Source organism: Eumetopias jubatus, unplaced genomic scaffold, assembly GCF_037043125.1.
Source record: "Eumetopias jubatus isolate StellerSeaLion01/CBP00866 unplaced genomic scaffold, mEumJub1_p1.0 scaffold_3, whole genome shotgun sequence".
Taxonomy (NCBI): domain Eukaryota; kingdom Metazoa; phylum Chordata; class Mammalia; order Carnivora; family Otariidae; genus Eumetopias; species Eumetopias jubatus.
In genome coordinates, this window is record NW_028274809.1 from 1,774,386 (window position 1) to 1,791,972 (window position 17,587).

At 63.0% G+C, this 17,587-nt stretch overlaps 2 protein-coding genes across 2 annotated transcripts; both read right to left on the reverse strand.

Moving 5' to 3' along the window:
* Nucleotides 1-8,960: 8,960 nt before the first annotated feature.
* Nucleotides 8,961-12,273, reverse strand: LOC114210839 (G protein-coupled receptor 35-like). Its single transcript, XM_028105253.2, has 3 exons — nt 12,078-12,273; nt 11,092-11,200; nt 8,961-10,232 (listed from the first exon to the last, which is right to left on the reverse strand). The coding sequence occupies exon 3, from the start codon at nt 10,159-10,161 to the stop codon at nt 9,028-9,030; it is 1,134 nt and encodes a 377-aa protein (XP_027961054.2). The 5' UTR covers nt 10,162-10,232; nt 11,092-11,200; nt 12,078-12,273; the 3' UTR covers nt 8,961-9,027.
* A 3,536-nt stretch (nt 12,274-15,809) lies between these two features.
* LOC114210729 (G protein-coupled receptor 35) lies at nt 15,810-17,280 on the reverse strand. Its single transcript, XM_088021943.1, is given in 5 exon segments — nt 15,810-15,925; nt 15,928-16,076; nt 16,078-16,425; nt 16,427-16,542; nt 17,263-17,280. Coding segments are annotated over 5 exon segments (663 nt in total). The 3' UTR covers nt 15,810-15,893.
* Between the last annotated feature and the right edge of the window lie 307 nt (nt 17,281-17,587).

Sequence of the window (17,587 nt, forward strand, 5' to 3'; positions counted from 1 at the left end):
GGCTCGCTCTCCTCCAGCCAACCTCCCTGAACCTCCTGCGGGGACACAGCCTGAACCTCACCAGGGGAAGTGCCCCAGGCAGCCCGTGACAGAGGTCACGGGTCAAACCCGCCCCTCTTCAGCCAGGCCAGCCTCAGGCAAATTATGAAGGTGACCAAGATTTTGCAGGACCCCCGACCCCCTTCCCTGCTCCCAGGTCTGGTGCTTGGTTTGGAAAGGACCTCAGAGGTCAACGGCATCTTTACCCCCTTCCTGGCCACCTCTGACCTCAGCCACGGCCTGGCCAGCCCCGGTGACAGTGGGAGCTGATGACTGTGGGCAGTTTAGAACTCGGCAGGGCAGCGCAGAGCCTGCGGACACAGACCACGTGGAGGCCCCGCCTGCACGCTTGACCTTGGGCACCATGGCCCCCGCTCGGCTCAGCTCCCCACCAGCATGGCCATCAGCAGGCCAGGGAGGTCTGGCGGGGGCCGGGGGCCTGATGCTGGGGGTCCAGCTGTCCTTCAATCCTCAGAGCACTGTCAGAACATGTCACGCCAGGGACAAGGGTCCACACCACCTGGAGGGATGGCAGGCCTCCTTCCCAACAAGGGTGGCTGCCCTGAATGAGGCAGACACAGGGCTCTGTCCACCTGTCATCCAGACATACTTTTCAGTGGCCCAAGGAAGTGGTGAGATGGCTCGTCCATGAAGGGGACCAGAGCAGAGTCGAGCAGCAGACAACGCCATCCACGTGGGCCACCGAGGCGGTCCAGCCGAGCAGGATTCCCATGCCCTCCCTGGTCTGAGTGTTCCATCCGGCTACTGCTGGGAGCCTTGGGACATCTGCCGCAGGGTCCTGCTCCCCTGCCTGCCCCATGGCCCCCGTACAGCGTACGGCCAGGCTAACCTAAAAAAACAAATGACGCGCTGAGGTCCCCCTGCTGAAAGCCCAGTGTCGCAGATACTCAGACCCCCATCCCACCCACCCCGGTCGTGCAAGCGCGGCGCTCTGGGCTCTTTCCTGGGTGGGGTGGGTCACCCCAGAAACCCTCACCCCGCCCTGCTCACCCCGCTCCGGTGGCGCCCCGCGACGGCGGGCCTACGTTGCTGTGGCCCGGCCCTTGTGTTTCCCGCTGTTTCAGTGCCACTCGCACCCGTGATTGTCCTTGGAACCGGCCGACAGACGCTCCACAGCTGTTCCTTCAAATACTTCCAAAGGTAGATTCCCGTCCCCAGGTCACACTTGACACTTAAATTTCCCTCGTATTTTCATCCCAAACCTCCATGTTGGAAAATTGGACTTTACCCTAAAGGAACCCAGTACTTGTATTGAGCTGCCCCTGGGGAGAGGGAGCTTGGGGGTGCCCCGTGCCACCAGCGTCCCTGTGCTGGGGGGAGGACATCTGGGCAGAAGTCCGGGGGCTGCCACCTCCACCCAGAAGACCTGCCACCCTCGGGCCCCCACCGCAGCCCCGGGAGATCCTTCCGTTCCAGGGCCGTGGGGAACGGGCTCACGGAAGAACCGCCCGCCATCACCCGCCGGGTCCTGGGCGTGCCGCGGGGGGGGGGGCCCATGCCGACTGCAGCCCGCTGCCGCTTCCCGTCGGGAGAGTTTGGTTGGCACATGACCTTGTCCACTGGCGTTGCCGACCCAGCGCTGTGGGCGGAGCTGGCGAGAGCCAAAGGAGATTGAAAATATGAACTCTGACCCTTTGTAGGAAAGTGTGCTGACCATCGGTCTCCCTCGGCTTTGTGGCCCGTGGCCAGGGCCGGCGGGCATTTCGTGTCTGATGACTGCCTGCACCGCTGCTGCCCCCTGGGCCCCAGGCCACCTCGCCACAAAGCAGACGCCCACAAAGGGCGGCGGCGACACCACAGACGTCGGCTCTCACGTGCCCATGGGCAGAGGGGCGGCGAGAGAGAAAAGCGGCCCCCCTCACTGCCGAGCCGTCGCGGTCCCCGGTGCTGCAGGCGACCCCACGGGACGTCAGCCGTCGCGGAGGGGTCTCCATGTCTGGGAGGAAAACAAAACAAGGGTAGGCGGCCCCGGCGTCGCCCACCGGCCCACGTGGACGACCGCTCCTTGTCCTCCACCGGCGGCAGCAGCCAGCCTCACGCCACCCACCTGCCCGGACAAGCGCTGGAGAGGAGACGCCGTCTGGCTGCCCACCATCCGCAAACTCCTGCCCACTCCACCCTGCCCTAAATCACTCCCACAGCCCAAATCCTATGCTGAGTCCTTCCTTGGTGTTCGCGGCTGAGAGGCCCCCATTGGCCCAGGTTTTCCTGGGATGCGCCCCCCCGCCGCCCCCCCAATCCACCGCAGCAGCAGTAAACCATCTTCCTGGGCTTTGGCTGCAGCCTCCACACAGGTGGCTGTCTTATCAAAGGAACCCCCCGCTGCATCTTGTGGGTGGCCAGCCCTCCCTCTAATAGCTTCTCGCATCCAGCCCACAGCAGCCCTGTCACAGGGCTCTCCAGGCGCGGCCACACTTTCCCAAATCTGAGGCAGAGCCGCTCCACATTTTGGCAGGGAGATGGTGACCAGCTGGCCAGCCTCTTGGACTGACCTCAATGTCACAGACAGAGGGACCAAAGCCTGCAGTGCCTGGACCCAGAGGGCCTCCCAGCAAGTGCAGAGGCTGTTTCTCAGAGCTACTCAAAGAGAGCACGGGCAGGGAGGGCCTGCCCTGTCCTCTGCTTATGTTAGCTGTTGGGAGGATTCCTAGAAATCCTTGGATGGCTAAGGGAATGCCCACGAAGGCCCCCTGTTGTCCCCCGCTCAGGAGTCACCCCAGGAATCCTGGCCTGGTCCCACAGTTGGTGCTATGGCTCGGACTCCCAGGGCCTGACCAGGGAGAGGGCAGCCCCTCAGCACTGTGATCTAGGGCTCAGGGCGGGGTGGGGGGGGCGACTGGGGCAAGCACCAAGGCCAGGCTTCAAAGGCACAGATGTAAGCTTTAAATACTTAGACAAGCATGTGGGTCTCCACCTGTGGTCATGTCTGATGTGGGAAATAGAGGCAGAAGAAAAATTACTAAATTTCCTTACCACCCACAGCCCATGGACAAGTCCTTGAAACAGGCAGAGTGACCTTCCTCTAGGGACTCACCTGCCTCAACGTTGATACTTTGCTGAGGGCAAAAGCAACCTTACCTTGACCCCCAGGATCCTGTAAGTCTACTTTAAAACATAAAAATTCCTGGGCGCCTGGGTGGCTCAGTTGGTTAGGCGACTGCCTTCGGCTCAGGTCATGATCCTGGAGTCCCGGGATCGAGTCCCACATCAGGCTCCCTGCTCAGCAGGGAGTCTGCTTCTCCCTCTGACCCTCTTCCCTCTCGTGCTCTCTATCTCTCATTCCCTCTCTCTCAAATAAATAAATAAAATCTTTAAAAAAAAATAAAACATAAAAATTCCTTTGGAACCTTCCTTTATCTCTAAAGCCCCCAAGATACATGCTGGCAGTCATCCCCCGAGCACATGACCCCCCGATGTACATCTGGAGGGTCTCATGACTCAGGTTTTATTAGACGGTAGTAAATGACCTTTTCCCCACCACAGCTAGCCCCCTCAGGACCCTGGAAACCTCGCTGCCAAAATACCTGGGCGGTTTACACTGTCCTTAACCCCCTCCCAACTTGAAAGCATATAATGGGCCGCTCCTCATGACCCCGGGGCAGCTCTTCCCACCCACAGATCCTGTCCCCAAGCTTTAATAAAACCACTTTTTTTGCACCAAAGATGGTTCAAGAATTCTTTCTTGGCCGTAGGCTTCGAACCCTAATGTCTTTCCTACATCAGTGTCCTGGGCTTCACAAATGTTAGAGGTGACCCAGGATCTGAGGGTCCTCAGGCTACAAGCGAGAACCTGAGGCCGAGAGGAAACAGGCTGGTAAGCACGCCCCCTGAATTTGCACTCCTGCAGCCGAGATCAAGGACCACATTCTTTTTTTTTTTTTTAATTCTATTTTATTAGGTTTGACTGCTGGACCAAGGCTCACTAGGCTCACACAGGCTCACACAGGCTCACTGGGCTCCTGGGCAGAGGCAACAGGGCAGTGACAGGCAGGCTTCCAGAGGCTGCGGTGGACTGAGGAGGGGGCAGCTAGGAGTAAAAATTGGGGGAGAGGAGAGAGGGGTGTGGCAAGTGGGAACGTCAGTTAGCGTGTCCGGTGGCCAGCAGGGGGAGCTCTCGTGCCCAGCTCTGGCTGTCAACTGCAGACCCAACAGGTGACAATGCAAATTGACCAGAAAGAACACTAATACAAGAAGAAAATAGTTTTATTCAAGCCCAGATTAGGACAGCTGCCCGGGAAACACATCTTCACAGGGAAGAAAGTGTTCCAGAGAATGAACAGTTTTTACAAGGCTTATATACCTTTTTACATAAAGAGCCACAAATCAGTAGGTCAGAGGTACAGTCTTGTAAAAGTTCAGAAACATTATAGATTAACACATGGGCCGGAATCATGAGTTCTAAGGTCAAGGAATGCCGGGAGGAGCAGCATGGATCCCTATGTTAAGGACGAGATGGTTTGCCTTTAGGCTACTCATTTACAAAGCAGGTGTACCAAGGATGCTTGGTGGGCCATAAACCAGGTTCGTGGTTAAGCAAAGGTTATATACAGTCATGCTGACTTAAAAGAAGTCCAAAACGGCGCCCCTTGTGTACCAGGGCTTTGAGAGGTTTCCTCACCAGAGGAAGAGAGGGGCCGTGCAGGTGGACGGATACCCTACCGTCCTAGGAGGACTAAGGCAGGTTTTCTCCTCCCCCCGACAACAGCCCAGCCAATGGGAGACCGTCACGTCCCAGCCAATGAGAAGCCGCTACACACCCAGCTCCCCGTGTACGCCAATGGACTTCTGGTTTAGAAGGGCCCGCCCACCTCCCCTTATAACAGAGCACCTCTGCTCTGTGCTCTGGACTCGCCCCTGGCTTCCCGTGGCTCTCTCGTCCTGGCTTGTCGTTCTGTCCTATTTTCAAGTAAATCCGTCTTTTGCTGGTAAGATAACTGGACAGCGTGATCCTGGGTGTGTGCTGGGTGTGACTGGGGCAGAGGGCAGGGACCCTTGGTTTCAGTTTGGAAAATGGCAGGGGGGGCACCCCACTATCCAAGCGCAGCTGGTCTGGGAGGGCTGGCAGTCCCCTCAGTGGATGCCAACACTTTGGGACGCCAACTGTGTGCCAGGCAAGTTCCAGGGTATTTACATACACCACCTGCTCCTTGCTGGGGTCTGAATGGCCCCCCTCCCCAATTCCTGTGTTGAGATGTGATGGGATTAGGAGGGGGTAACTTTGGGAGGTGAAGAGGTCATGAGGGTGGAGCCCCCACAGAGCAACCCGGCCCCTCAATGTGAGGACAGTGTGAGAAGGCTGTCTGCACCAGGAGGCACTGGAACCCCGACCCTGACGCACCCCGATGTCTGACCTCCAGCCTCAGAACAGTGAGAAAGAAATGTTTCCCAGCCACGCAGTCTGCGGTGTCCGTCACTGCGGCCCGAGTAGACTAAGCCAGCCCTGGAGCGGGGGGACCCCTGGGAGGGTCAGAGGGCCGCAGGAGAGGACGGCAGCCCCCAGAACCCTGCCCCGCGCTGGCTGCGGGCACTGGCAGCGCCGCCCCAGCCCCGCACCCCGCACGGCCTGTTGGCGCTTTGGCGTCCCTGTTGATTTGGGTATTCCCTCCATAGACTACCTAAATCCTCAATCCTGGCTGGCGCAGCTGAGACGGGAAGGGCAAATCGGGGAGGGGGGCGGGTCTCCCCAATCTGGGAAGACAGCACCTGAACCTTCGGCCCCCGGCGCCCAGGGTTAAGGGCCGCCCCCTCGTTCTCTTTCGGGAAGAGCAAGGGATTGGACCAGCCAACCCCAGCCCCACCGAATGCGCAACCGTTAAGGGGGGACGTGTCACGTTGCGACCCGGGTCAACCCACCAGCGAGGAAGGAGGGAGGGGCTGGCAGGCTGGGCGGGGCCCTGGGCGCGGAGGGGCGTGGCATTTGGCGCGGGCGGGGCGTCGGCGTGGCCCCCGGCGCGGAGGGGCGAGTCTCTGGCGGGGGCGGGGCATGGGGCGGGGCCCTGGCTGCTTGGCCCCGCCCCTGCGGTCGCGCCCGTGAAGGCTTGTGGAGCAGGGCGGAGCTCTGCTGAATGAAGCGTAAAGACGCCACAGCGGGTACCTGGGGGTGGGAGGTGGGGGCGTGTCCCTGAGAGAGAGGGGACACAGCAGGCCCCTTGGCCAGTCCCGCCCCCTTCTCCAGAGAGCGCTTCCCTGAGGGCAGAGGGTCCCATCTGCCTCCTCGCTGCCTGGGCCCCCTGCCTTTGCCTGCCCCCTGCTTCCTCCTGGCCCTCACATCCCTCCGCGCCTGCACGGGGTCACCCTAATTCCTGGAAGCCCCCGCTCGTCCTCAGCCACGCTACTGTACAGCGCTGCGCTGAAGCCTCCCCATGGCTGGTCGAGGCGCCGCACTCCCGTGATGGCCTGGACACTCCATCCTGATCCCGGAACCCATCACAGTCCCAGCCCCACCGTTGCCACCCTGGTCCCCCACTGACGTCCTGGCCCTGCCATCCGGTCCCCCACCTGCAGCACAGCCACACTCCTCACTCCTCTGACGTAAACCCCTCTGGGCGCCCCCCACCACCACCTTCAGAACACCCCCCAAGCCCTGCGTCTCCCCTGCAAAGCGCTCTGTGATCCAGCCTGGCTCACTTCCCAGCCTCTCCCCTCCCCGCCCCCCCCGTGGGACCCTGTGAGGCTCCCGGCGCCTAGACCAGTGTCTGCAACATATGGCAGGTCCTGTATACCTTGTTGGTGGATAGGTCAGCACTGCAGCCCCTTCTGCCTCAAGCTGAAAAGCAACGCTCAAGGTGTTCAGGAGACTCTGGCAAGTTCCCTGTCCCCCATGGTGGCCCCCCAGCGTGCTGTGCCCCAACACTACCTCCAGGCTGGGAGGGCCTGGGTCCTCAAAGGGATCAGCCCTGCAAGCTAGACTCCAGGGGGCTGCTCCTGGGGGGAAGGGACCCTAACGGGGGAGGTGGAGAAGTGGGTGATGTGCCTCCCACGTGTTTTGCCAACAGCCGGAGCCCCAAGGAGCAAGAGCCCCATCTCCCTGGACCACCACACGCATCTCCCCAGAGTGGGACTTGGGCTCCCTGGGTGAAGGGCAGCACCGGCTGGGGAGGGTGGCTGCACCAGCGGGCTCACAGTGGGTGGCTGCCTCCCTGAGCCAAACTGCACCGCTGCCCTGAGGGGCCTTGGACAGGCGGAGATGGAGGACTGGGCCTCCACGGGTCGCTCCCGCTCAGGGTTCTCTGCCGAGGCACCACAGGCCAGTCTGCAGAGAGGGAGCCCCCCCCCAGCCCATCAGGAGAGCAGTGGGACCCCCTTTCAGGAGCCCCTTCCCCATGCACTGGTGGTCAGGGTCGGACCGGGTGGGGTGGACTTTATGCCCTGCGATTTCTGTGTGTGGGGAGGGGGAGATGCGGCCCAGGCCTGACTCCCCCCTGGCAGCCAGCTGGCAGCCCCAAGAGGACGGAGGGGCCAGTAACTGTGGCTGCACTCCTGGCACCGCAAGAAGCTCTACACAGGACAGCTGCTGGAGCGGTGGCCACGGGCAGTGATGCCACCATCAGCCTTGGCCACGCAGACGGCCTCTCGGCGGCCCGCCGACTAGCTATCCTTGACCAGAACAAGTGTGTGTTGCCGGTGTGGGGGGAGCGTGGGGGGGGGGAGGGTGAGCCTCTGCCAGAGGTCGGGGAGGCCGGGGAGGCCCCGTGAGCCTGGGTCTGCAGGCAGCAGAAGGCCAGGGCATTGGTGCACTCGCAGAATGGGACTGACCTCTTTGCAGGTCCGGGGCCCTGCTGCTTTGTCTCAGAGTCAGGACGTGCATCTCCGTCACCTGGAAGCTGGTGGCGCTGCGGGTAACGGGTCCAGCCAGGGGCGCAGCCCGGAGGCCAGCTGCTCTCATTCTGTCTGTGTGGCGGGGGGCATGCCCAGGAGGGCCCACAGACTGCCCCGCCAGGCAGACGGCTCTGAGGAGGCTGGGGCAGGTGGCAGGGGTGGGTGGGAGAGGGAGAGAGGAGAGGAGCAGGGTGGGGGGGAAGGGGACAGGGGTCTGAGTCTCCCATTCTCCCTCTAGTCACCTGAGGCTCTTGGGAGCACCTCCTTCTGCTTCCTCAGGCCCCGTCTGGGGACCCCAGTCTCCAGCATGAGCCCCTCAGGGTTGTCTCCTGCCTCCGCTTCTCAGTGGAGGTGTTTGTGCTGATCCTGAAACTCCATTCCCAGCTGTGCCCTCGGGCCCCAGCCCGGTGGACACATCCTGACGGCCACAGTGTTGTGGGGAGAGCCCCCCCTGTCCCCCGCTAACAGAGGAGCCATCAGGCCCCTCAGCGCAGCCTGCGGGTGTCCACGGGCCTGGCCCAGAGTGGGAAGATGGGGGCTGCCAGTGGTGCTGAGAGGTATGAAGTGTGTGGAGGGACAAGGGGCCCCAAGGAGCACCCCAAAGGTAAGGACTGGACCTCTTTGATGCTCTTCAGGAACACAACTGAACATTTTTTTACAAAGGAATGTCTTTAAACTTAATTAGCTGCTGTGTCTCTGTAAACATCCCTTCACTTAGAGCCTGGCGTCCCTCAGCCCTGGGATCTAGGGGGTTCTATCTGCAGTGGTGTTACAGGCCTGAAGAGAGACCTTGGAACTTTGATAGATTTTGGTGTCTAATCATAATCTATAGGTGACACAGAAAAATGTGGTTTTTTTTAACACCCTCCTCAGTACTTGCCAAGGAGTGCTACCTGGGTACTCAGAGGGTCCTTCCCTTCCTGAGCACCTGCAGGGGTGGAGCATAGAGGTTGGAGGTCAGCCTGGCGTAGGTCAGGGTCACCCTGCATCCTGGAGCTTGAGGGCTGGGGTTGGGGAAGGGGGCGCACACTGCGAAGGAAGCAGCCCAAGGGGCTAAGCCGGCAGAGCTGGGAGAAGAAAGATCTGGTGGTGATCCTTTAATTCATTGCTTGAATTCTCCTTGCTGAGCAACAGCCCCGTCTCCAGGACTCATGCATCCAAAGGCACACTGTGAGCAGGGAGGCTACTTCTTCTGGATGCCATGGAGGAGGGGAAAGAGTTGCCTTGTGGGGGACCCGGGGGGCCCTGAGCTGCCTGCTGCAGGGCCGTGTGGGGGGCCCCTCCTGCATTGCTCTCCTCAGCTGCCCCCCGCCCCCCGCGGACGGCCAGGTCCGGGTGGTCACCTGCAGGAGCGCCCCGCATCCATCCCTGGAAAGGCCAGGGCATTCTGAGGATGGCCCCCACCTCTTCCTGGAATTCTGTGGCCACAAAATAGTAGCTGATGGCATCCAGGCAGCAGTTGGCGTTGGCCATGCGGGCGGCCACCTGCACGAAGTCAGTGATGCTCTGGACGGTGGGGCAGGCTGCACTTGTCCAACTGGCCACAAGCTTGGCCATCAAGGCCACGTGCAGTGGGAGGAAACAGAGCACAAAGGTGGCCAGGTTGGTGGCCACTACCCGGAGGGCTTTGAGGATGCGGCCGGCCTCCTCGGGCGGTGCCCGCGTGTGTTTGCGGAGCAGGTGCCAGAGCACCTGCCCCGAGCAGAAGCTGAGGATGAGCAGTGAGAGGAAGAAGAACAGCAGGGAGAAGACAAGCATCTTGATGGCCCGGTTATGTCCCTGCCCGAAGCAGAAGTTCTCATCTGCAGGCAGCAAGGACGCTACCAGGGCCACAGCCCCAAAGACCAGCAGCCAGAGGGCCAGGCAGGTGAAGGCGGCCTGGCGGGGGCTACGCCAGGCCCGGACCCGCAGGGGAAAGCACAGGGCGGTGTAGCGGTCAACAGCGACGGCCGTGATGAGGCACATGCTCATGTAGGTGTTGACATAGTAGAAGCTCTGCAGAACCCTGCACAGAGGGCCCTCCTGGTCCCCCTGCTCCTGGCCCAGCGTGTGCAGGACTCCGGGCAGGCTCAGCAGCAGCAGGAAGTCGGCCGCCACCAGGTTTACCATGTAGATGCGGGTCTCCGTCCACCTGCGCAGGCGGCAGCAGAACACCCAGAGCCCGAGGCCGTTGAGCGGCAGCCCCAGCGCCAAGATGAAGCAGATGGAGACCCTGGTAACCTGGGAGAGGACGCGCCCGCCCGGGGCGGCTACGCAGCCGTGAAGGCTGTTCCCGGAGGCCATCAGGGCGCACGGCCTGACAGGCGGCGGGGAGCCAGTGGGGGCTCCAGCCACACGGGGGTGACCAGCTTCACCTGGGGGCAGGGAGGGAAGTGCTGCTGTGGTCCCGCTCCTCCTCCTCGAAGGCCCTGCTCTCTGTCTCCCCCGATTGCCCCGCTTCCAGTAACAGCCCCAAGGGCTCCCTCTCTTGACCCCAAGAAGCTCCACTGAGGCCACCTCCCCTGCCCCGCCCAGAGGGCCTAGATTCCAGGTGCGGACGGCGGCCCCCTGCCATGGAAGGGAGCTCTGTGGGGGCTCCCCTCTGGGTTTCTCCACTGGAGGCTTTAGCCCAGCCCAAGACCTCTGCCACTTTACTCCCTGCCCCCGCCGCCCCCTGACATCCCGTGGCCCTGTCCAAGGACCGTCGGCCATGGCCCATGGAGTGGGGCCCCCACGCTCCTCTGGCAGGGGCCACAGGCCGGTCTGCAGAGAGGGAGCACCCCCAGCCCATCAGGAGAGCAGTGGGGCCCCCAGGCCGACCCCGTCCTCTGTCCTGACTTTCTGTTGGTCTCCCTGCTTCTGTGCCTGCCTCCGGCCACCGCCCTCTGCCCTCCCTCTCCCTGTCCAACTGTCCACTCTCCTCCTCGGGGCCCTCCTTTCCCCTTCCCCCCCCCAAACGCTCTCCCCCGCCCCACCCCATCTCCCCCGTTCTCCCTCTTCCTCCTCCTCTCCCTCTGCCCCCCACTACCCCCCCACCATCTTACCTTAGACGGAGGCTAACTGTCCCCTCAGCCATTGCCCTATGCCTGCCTGGGCTTGGAGCTCGGCACGGTCCTCCCATGGGAAGCCCGGGGCCCTGCTCCTGGGAGCCCTTTGTGGTGGCCAGCAGGGTGAGGGCAGGACAGGGCTCATGGAGGGGACAGCAGGGGGACGGCAGGCTTGGGGTGCACTCACCAGTCTGGGATGGCTGGGGCCTCAGGGAGCTGGGCTGGGCCGCTCTCCGCACGGCCGGACTGCTCAGGCTGCACGCTGACCCCAAGGCTGTGATCACCGCCTTTGTGCTCTGTGAGTGGGTGTGGTCACATGTCTGAGGGCGTCTGGCAGGGGGGCGCCACTTCTCAGGAACCCCTTCTCCGGTCCCTGTGTGCCTGGCTCTCTCCGTGTCTGCACGCTCTTCGTGACATCCTGCACAACGTTACTTCCTGACCACAGCCCTGGGCCGCCTCTGCAGCCGCCTGGAGCTCAGGGCCAGGAGCGAGGGCGCTTGTAGCCTGCAGAGACTGGCCTCTTACACGGGGTGGAGGAGGGCCTGCGTGCAGCTTCCAGGAGGTCCGTTTTGGCCAGGTGGTGCCCCCAACCTGTGCGCATCCATCATTGGCACCGGCTGGGGAGACCCCGGACAGGAAGCCTGCCCCGTTCAGGGCTGGAGAACCCGGAGACCCACCCCCGCAGCCTCGGGGAGCTGCAGCTCAGGGGTCCAGGCACCCAGCCTGACAAGGTGGCAGGCTGTAGTGGATGCCGTGGGGTGCTGCTGGGGACCCCCTGTCATGACCAAGGCACACGCTGCCAGAGTTCGCGGCCCAAGGCCCCCCAGACTTGCCTTCAACAAGTGATGCGTGCATCAGAGGCAGTGTGTCCGGGGTAACCCTGTGGGGTCAGCTGCGCATCTTCTCTGCACAGAGCACCCCACGGGCACAGAAGCTGCTCCCTTGGCCCATTCCGCTTTGCCAGCCCCGTTATGGGTGGGGCTCCCAAGAGCACTCCCCGGGAAACCCCTGCATGCAAGCTGCCATCTTGGAGACTTCTGGAAGCTACCCTGACGCAAGGGTGTATTCCTGCCCGAGCCAGGGTGGCCCTGCCCTTGGCCACACCAGCAGCCCCCAAGGAGTGGGGGGTCTGCCTGACCACCTGCAGGAGGAAGGGAGCCAGAGGAAACAGACCTGCCGCCCGCTCAGGAGAAGCTGGAGGGAAGCAGGGGCGTGTGGGGGAGCACATCCTCCCGTGAATCTGGGACACCTCACAGTGGAGTAACACACCCTGTGTGCCGTGAGGTGGGTGAGCTGGGGGCGGGTGCTCGGGCGACGCTGGGAGGGACAGCCTGCCACACAGACCTGGCAATGGGGGCTGGCGCATCCGGCACTGTGTGTGCGGCAGGGGCTCTGAAAGCAGGGCGAGGACACCCCTTCACTCTGAGAGGTATGTGGTCCCAGCCCTGCCGGGGGAGGGGTCTCTTGGTCATCAGTGTCATTTGCGCCTTCCTGTGTACCCTCCCGAGGAGGCAGGAGCAGGAAGACCCCTCTGCTGCCAGGGGTAGGTGCCGTCCACGCACCCGCACAAAATGGAGAGGCTGCAGCACGCTTCCCCCACGTGGGGTTCACGTGGTCAGAGTTGGGGGCCGTTATCCAGATGGTCACTTGGGAAATGGGGGCAGTAGTTTCCTGAAGTACTGACCTTCCACTCGGCTCGACTCTGCCTTCCACTGCCCCCTCCCTGCGTTGCCCCAAACTCTGCCCTGCAGCTGCAGGGGGCTGAGCTGGAGCCTGGGCAGCAGCCCCCACACCCCGCAGCACCCCATTCGCTCCGGCACTGTCTCTGGCTGATACGCCCTTGCCCCGTAGAAGATGGGCACATGTTCTTAGGAAGAGTTTCTCTGGGGCATCGCAGGTGGGTCCCCGAGAACAGGAGACCAAGGGCAGCTCTGCCCGCTGGTGGCTGGTCTCCCTCAGACTACCTTCTCCCGAGACCTGCTGCGGCCATGCTTCAACCCCCAACGGGGACAGGAAGAGAGAGCCTTCACCGAGACGCAAACTGCCCCAGAGGAAAGAGCCAGAGACACCGGACATCGCCGATGACGTACGGACTAGTAGGAATCAAGTGACATGGCCCTCCCAGGAGCACCTTGCTCTGTATGGAGATTCCTGGACGCTTACATCCTGCCTCTCACCCAGCGATCTGGTCAGACGCGGCCTGGTCCTGGGTAGTTCTCTGGGTCCCTCCCCGTCGTGGCTCTGCACTCCACAGCCACCCAGACCTGTCAGTTCCTTGGAGATCGCACACACCACCTGCCTTCTGGGAGGCACCTCACTCATCTGCTGCTCACACTTCCTCTGGCTACTGCCAAGCCCTCAGCCCGTACTCTCCAGACCCCCTGCCAGGTGACTAGGGCACGCTACAGGCCAGTGTCCCTAGCCAGAAAAAATACCCTAGGTGTAATCCTAGCAGGGGGAGAATGAACCGGTGCCCTCCCACATTCTGGGCCCTATATTCCTGCTGATGCAGCCGCAAAGTGAATCCGCTTTCAGGTGCCTGTGGCTTGCTAATTAACGGTGAGCCCAGACCTGCTCAGTGTGCCAGACTGGCCCCTGAGGCCTCTGGGCTAGGGTGGGGGGCGTTAGGGAGAGGCCTCTCAGAGTGTGTGGGCCAGGATTAGCGTTCAGAAGTCCGTTCTTTGGATGCTTACCGTCTGTGATTTTGCCTCTGCTCCTTTTCTCGTTCCTTCCGGAATTCCGTGCAAGTCCAGCTGCCTGCCCTTACTGGGAGCCCAGAGAGGCCTGAGGGACGGAGGTGTGCACATCCCGTCTCCCAGCCGTGGACGGGGGCCAGCAAGGTGGGGCAGCGTGCACCTCAGGAGGCTGGTGACCTCGGAGCACAGCGGCCTCCCCCCGCCACCCAGCAGCACCAGGCTGCCACCAGGAGACCCCGTGGAGGCCTCCCCTGCCCACCCTCACTTTCTCCGCCCCTGCAAGGACAGCCCTGGCGGACACACGCAGAAGCAGGGCCAGGCTCAGCCCTGACCTGTGCAGGTAGCACTGCTCCCTGAGCCCAGAGCGAGGTTCCGAATTCTTAACCCAGGCTCTGGGAAGCTCCTGTCACCCAGCCTGTCAGCCTTTGGTCTAAAGCTCTGTTCTTCCATGGCTGCTCTACACTGGCCACCGGGCGTCCCCTCCCCCCACAATGCTGAGCCGGGGGCAGGGGGCGAAGCGGAGCCCCAGGCCCTACTCTGCCTCTCTCCCTGGATCCCCAAATCTGGCCAAGGACGGCCCTGGACATCTACACCCGGCCCTGGCTCGCTGCTCAGCCCAAAGGTCACCCCACCCTACAGTGAGAAACCTTCTCTGGGCTCTGTGGTCCCTTGGAAAAGGAGAACCCTGGAGGGTCAGGGCAGTAGAGGTCATGGCCTGGGAACTGTCCACTTGGCCTTGCCTCTGGAAGGGCAGGGCTGTGATGAGAGGCCGGGTGCCGGCGTAGGGGGTGCCGGCAGGACGAGGGTGGGGAGCACTGGATGGGGTGAGGAGTGTGGGGGGTCATGGGGAGCCTGGGAGGAGGTTGGGGCTCCTAGTCCGAGGGCCGGTGCCTGTGTTGGGGTGCAGGATGGGGGCAGGAGAGGGAGGTGGTCTGCCTGCGGGGGGGTGGGGAGAGGTCCATTGCAGACTCGCCCTTGCTCACACCTGCCCTGCTCCTCCCGGCCCTGCTCCACTGGACACGCCTGGCCATCTTTGTGCTTTCTCAGGACAGAATGCAGCCTGCCCGGCCCTGGTGCACGTCAGTGGGCAGGGTAGGCACTACCTACCCAAGGTGACAAACGGAGGGGGTCCCCAGCGGCGGTGGGGGGAGCATCTGAGCCCCAGGCTAGGACAGCAGTGGGTTCGAGCTGCACAGGCTCCCTGAGTGCCCCACCCCCGAGCAGAGATCCCCCGAGTGTGGACATCCCCGAGCATGGGCCCCTCTCAGCAGCGCCCCTGACCCCGGGACCTGAGGGACTGCATCAGCGGCGGGCGCCCGAGGCCGGGACATGGCTGCCCTTCTGGCTCTGAGCACACGGGCAGAAGAACAGGACAGTGTGGCTGTTTGGTGCCCAGGCCCAACTTGGACCGGCACCACGGGGGGCCTCTAGAAGGCTCTGGTGGTTCCAGGGAGTGCAGGGAGGCCTCCCTGAGTGCAGGGAGGCCGAGGAGGGGTGGGTACAACACACACCAGCCTGGGCATCCACGCTCCCGCCAGGCCCTGCGGCCACCGGGCAGGGTCTTCCAGCTTCCCTGAAGGGAGCCCAAGGGAGTGTGCCCCTCGACAGACCTTGGCCTGTCACTGAACTTCCTCACTGCCCCCAACCCACCCCCAGCCTAGTGCAGCCCCTACAGGGGGTCGAGGGGTCCTGACCCTTGGCAGGAGGAAAGCGGGCTGTCAGCGCGGCCCTTCCGGGAGCTGCAAATAGCCCCCGCGAGACCTGCAGATGGCTGGGAGTAGGGCGGGGGTGAGAAGAGGTGGGGGGGCCCAAGGAGAGCCCCTGGGTAGAGAGCCCTTGAGAGCCATCTAGGAAGACACCCCAGCCCTCCCACCATGAGAGTGTGGGGAGCACGTGCACGCATGCACATGCACAGGGCCAGGCCCAGCCCTGGGGGCCAGCTTTGTTTCAGGCCCACTGCGGCGGCAGCAGAAGGCTGCCCACTGAGGCCTCGCAGCACAGAGCAAACATCTACCCCAGTACCCAAGGGTACCAGACTCTGGGCGCTGCAGTGTTGGCCCCATCCCAGGGCTGCTGGGATTGGCCTCACTCAGACCTCAGTCCTGCCCTGGTCCCGACCCTCTTCCATCCCAGGGGTCGGGGTGACACCACCGCGGGTTCCGTGCCCGGGTCCTCTCCACCCGGCCAGGCCCCCTGCAGCGTACCCAGTGGCCACAGCGAGTTCGGGGATGCCCCAGCAGGCAGGACTTCCCGGAGAGCCTGGGACCTGGCCCATGTGCCCACAACTGGTCTCCTAGGCGAGGGTTGCACAGAGAGAGCTCTGGTTCTGTGGGCCTTGGCAGTGGGCATCGAGGCCAGCGAAGATGCCTCCCGGAACTTCTTGGCCATGAAGTAGTAGCAGATGGTGCCCAGACAGCAGTTGGCATCTGAGGCTCGCCCGTGATGCAGAAGGTGTAGCAGATGGCAGAGGTGTTCAGGCCGCCACGCGGAAGGGCAGGAAGCAGACCACGAACACGGCCAGGTTCACCCAGACCATGTGGGTGGCCCTCCGGGTTGCTTCCGCCTGGTCGGGGCTGGCGGTCGGCCTCTGGCCCAGGGCGGTGACCACCGGCAGAGAGCAGAGGACCAGCACGGCCGGCGGCAGTAAGAAGCCCAGCAGCCAGAAGGCCACGGTGTGGGAGCCTTGCCGGGAGCTGTTGGAGAAGCAGAAGCCGCCCTCCTGTGCCCCCAGGGCCCAGCGCAGCCCCAGCAAGCTGGCTACCAGCACCCAGAGCGCCGTGCACACGGCTGCGGCCTGCCGTGGGGAGCGGAGCCCCCGGGCGCACACGCACGGCCACGTAGCGGTCCACAGCGATGGCCGTGACCAGGCTGATGCTCATGTGCCTGTTGGCCAGGTGGATGCCCTTGGAGAGCTGGCAGAACAGCGTGTCTGTGGTCCTCTCCTGCAGGCAGCACAGGAAGAAGGGCCCTCACAGTGAGGGCTCAGTAGCCAGAGGCTCTGAGTTTCCTGCAGGGGGAGGCTGTGGGGGAGGGGCAGCAGCACCTGAGAGTGCCACTGCCTTCCTGACGCTGAGATCAGCCAGCTTCCCCACCCTCCTGGAAAGGCGCCCTCCATTCTGCGCTGAACTACCTTTGCAATGACCTGAAAGAAACCTGTGGTGGCATGCGGGAGGCCGGCGCACACCGCAGCCTCCACCAGCCCTCCCTGCGGTCTGTGGGGGCCCCCCCAGGAGTGGGAAGTCGGGCAGAGTGGGGTGCGGACCCCAGGTGCCCGAGCGCTGTAGAGGCCTCTGGAGCCGGGACCCCACACAAGGAATCTTCGGGATCCAGGATGGTTGCGTGTGAGTGAGACGGAAGTGTCGCAGGACAGGTCCCTGTGGTGGGAATATGGCCCTCAGACACTTTCTATTCTGGTTTCTCAAATCCTGGTCACAGCCACAAAGTGGGTGTCTGAGTCTCAAACGAGGTGGAAGTCCTGGCCCTGGAGGACACCCGGAGTTACTCTGCATTTGCGGCCCATGCTGGATGCCCCCCACACTCAGGGACGAGGGCTCCCCTTTCCAGATCATCATCTCCACAGAGCTCCTCCATCAGGACGCTCCCCTGAGGTTCCAAGCCTCACCATGCTCACCCCCCGCTGAGACCCTCCATCATACCCTCACCTCCTGAGAGACCCCCATCACGCTCACCCCTCTGAGCCCCCATCACGCTCACCCCTCTGAGCCCCTGTCACACGCTCAACCCCTCTGAGCCCCCATCACGCTCACCCCTCTGAGCCCCCGTCACACGCTCAACCCCTCTGAGCCCCCATCACGCTCACCCCTCTGAGCCCCCGTCACACGCTCAACCCCTCTGAGCCCCCATCACGCTCACCCCTCTGAGCCCCCTGGCTCCAGGGTTGGTACTGACGGAAATTAGCCTGTTTTCCCAGCTAAGCTGTCACCCCCCAGCCCCCGACACTTGTGCAAGTGTCTGAGGTAGGAGCGT

What these genes read in the sequence shown, in the direction of transcription:
- LOC114210839 (XM_028105253.2), bottom strand. Translation starts at nt 10,161, where the DNA reads ATGGCCTCCGGGAACAGCCTTCACGGCTGCGTAGCCGCCCCGGGCGGG.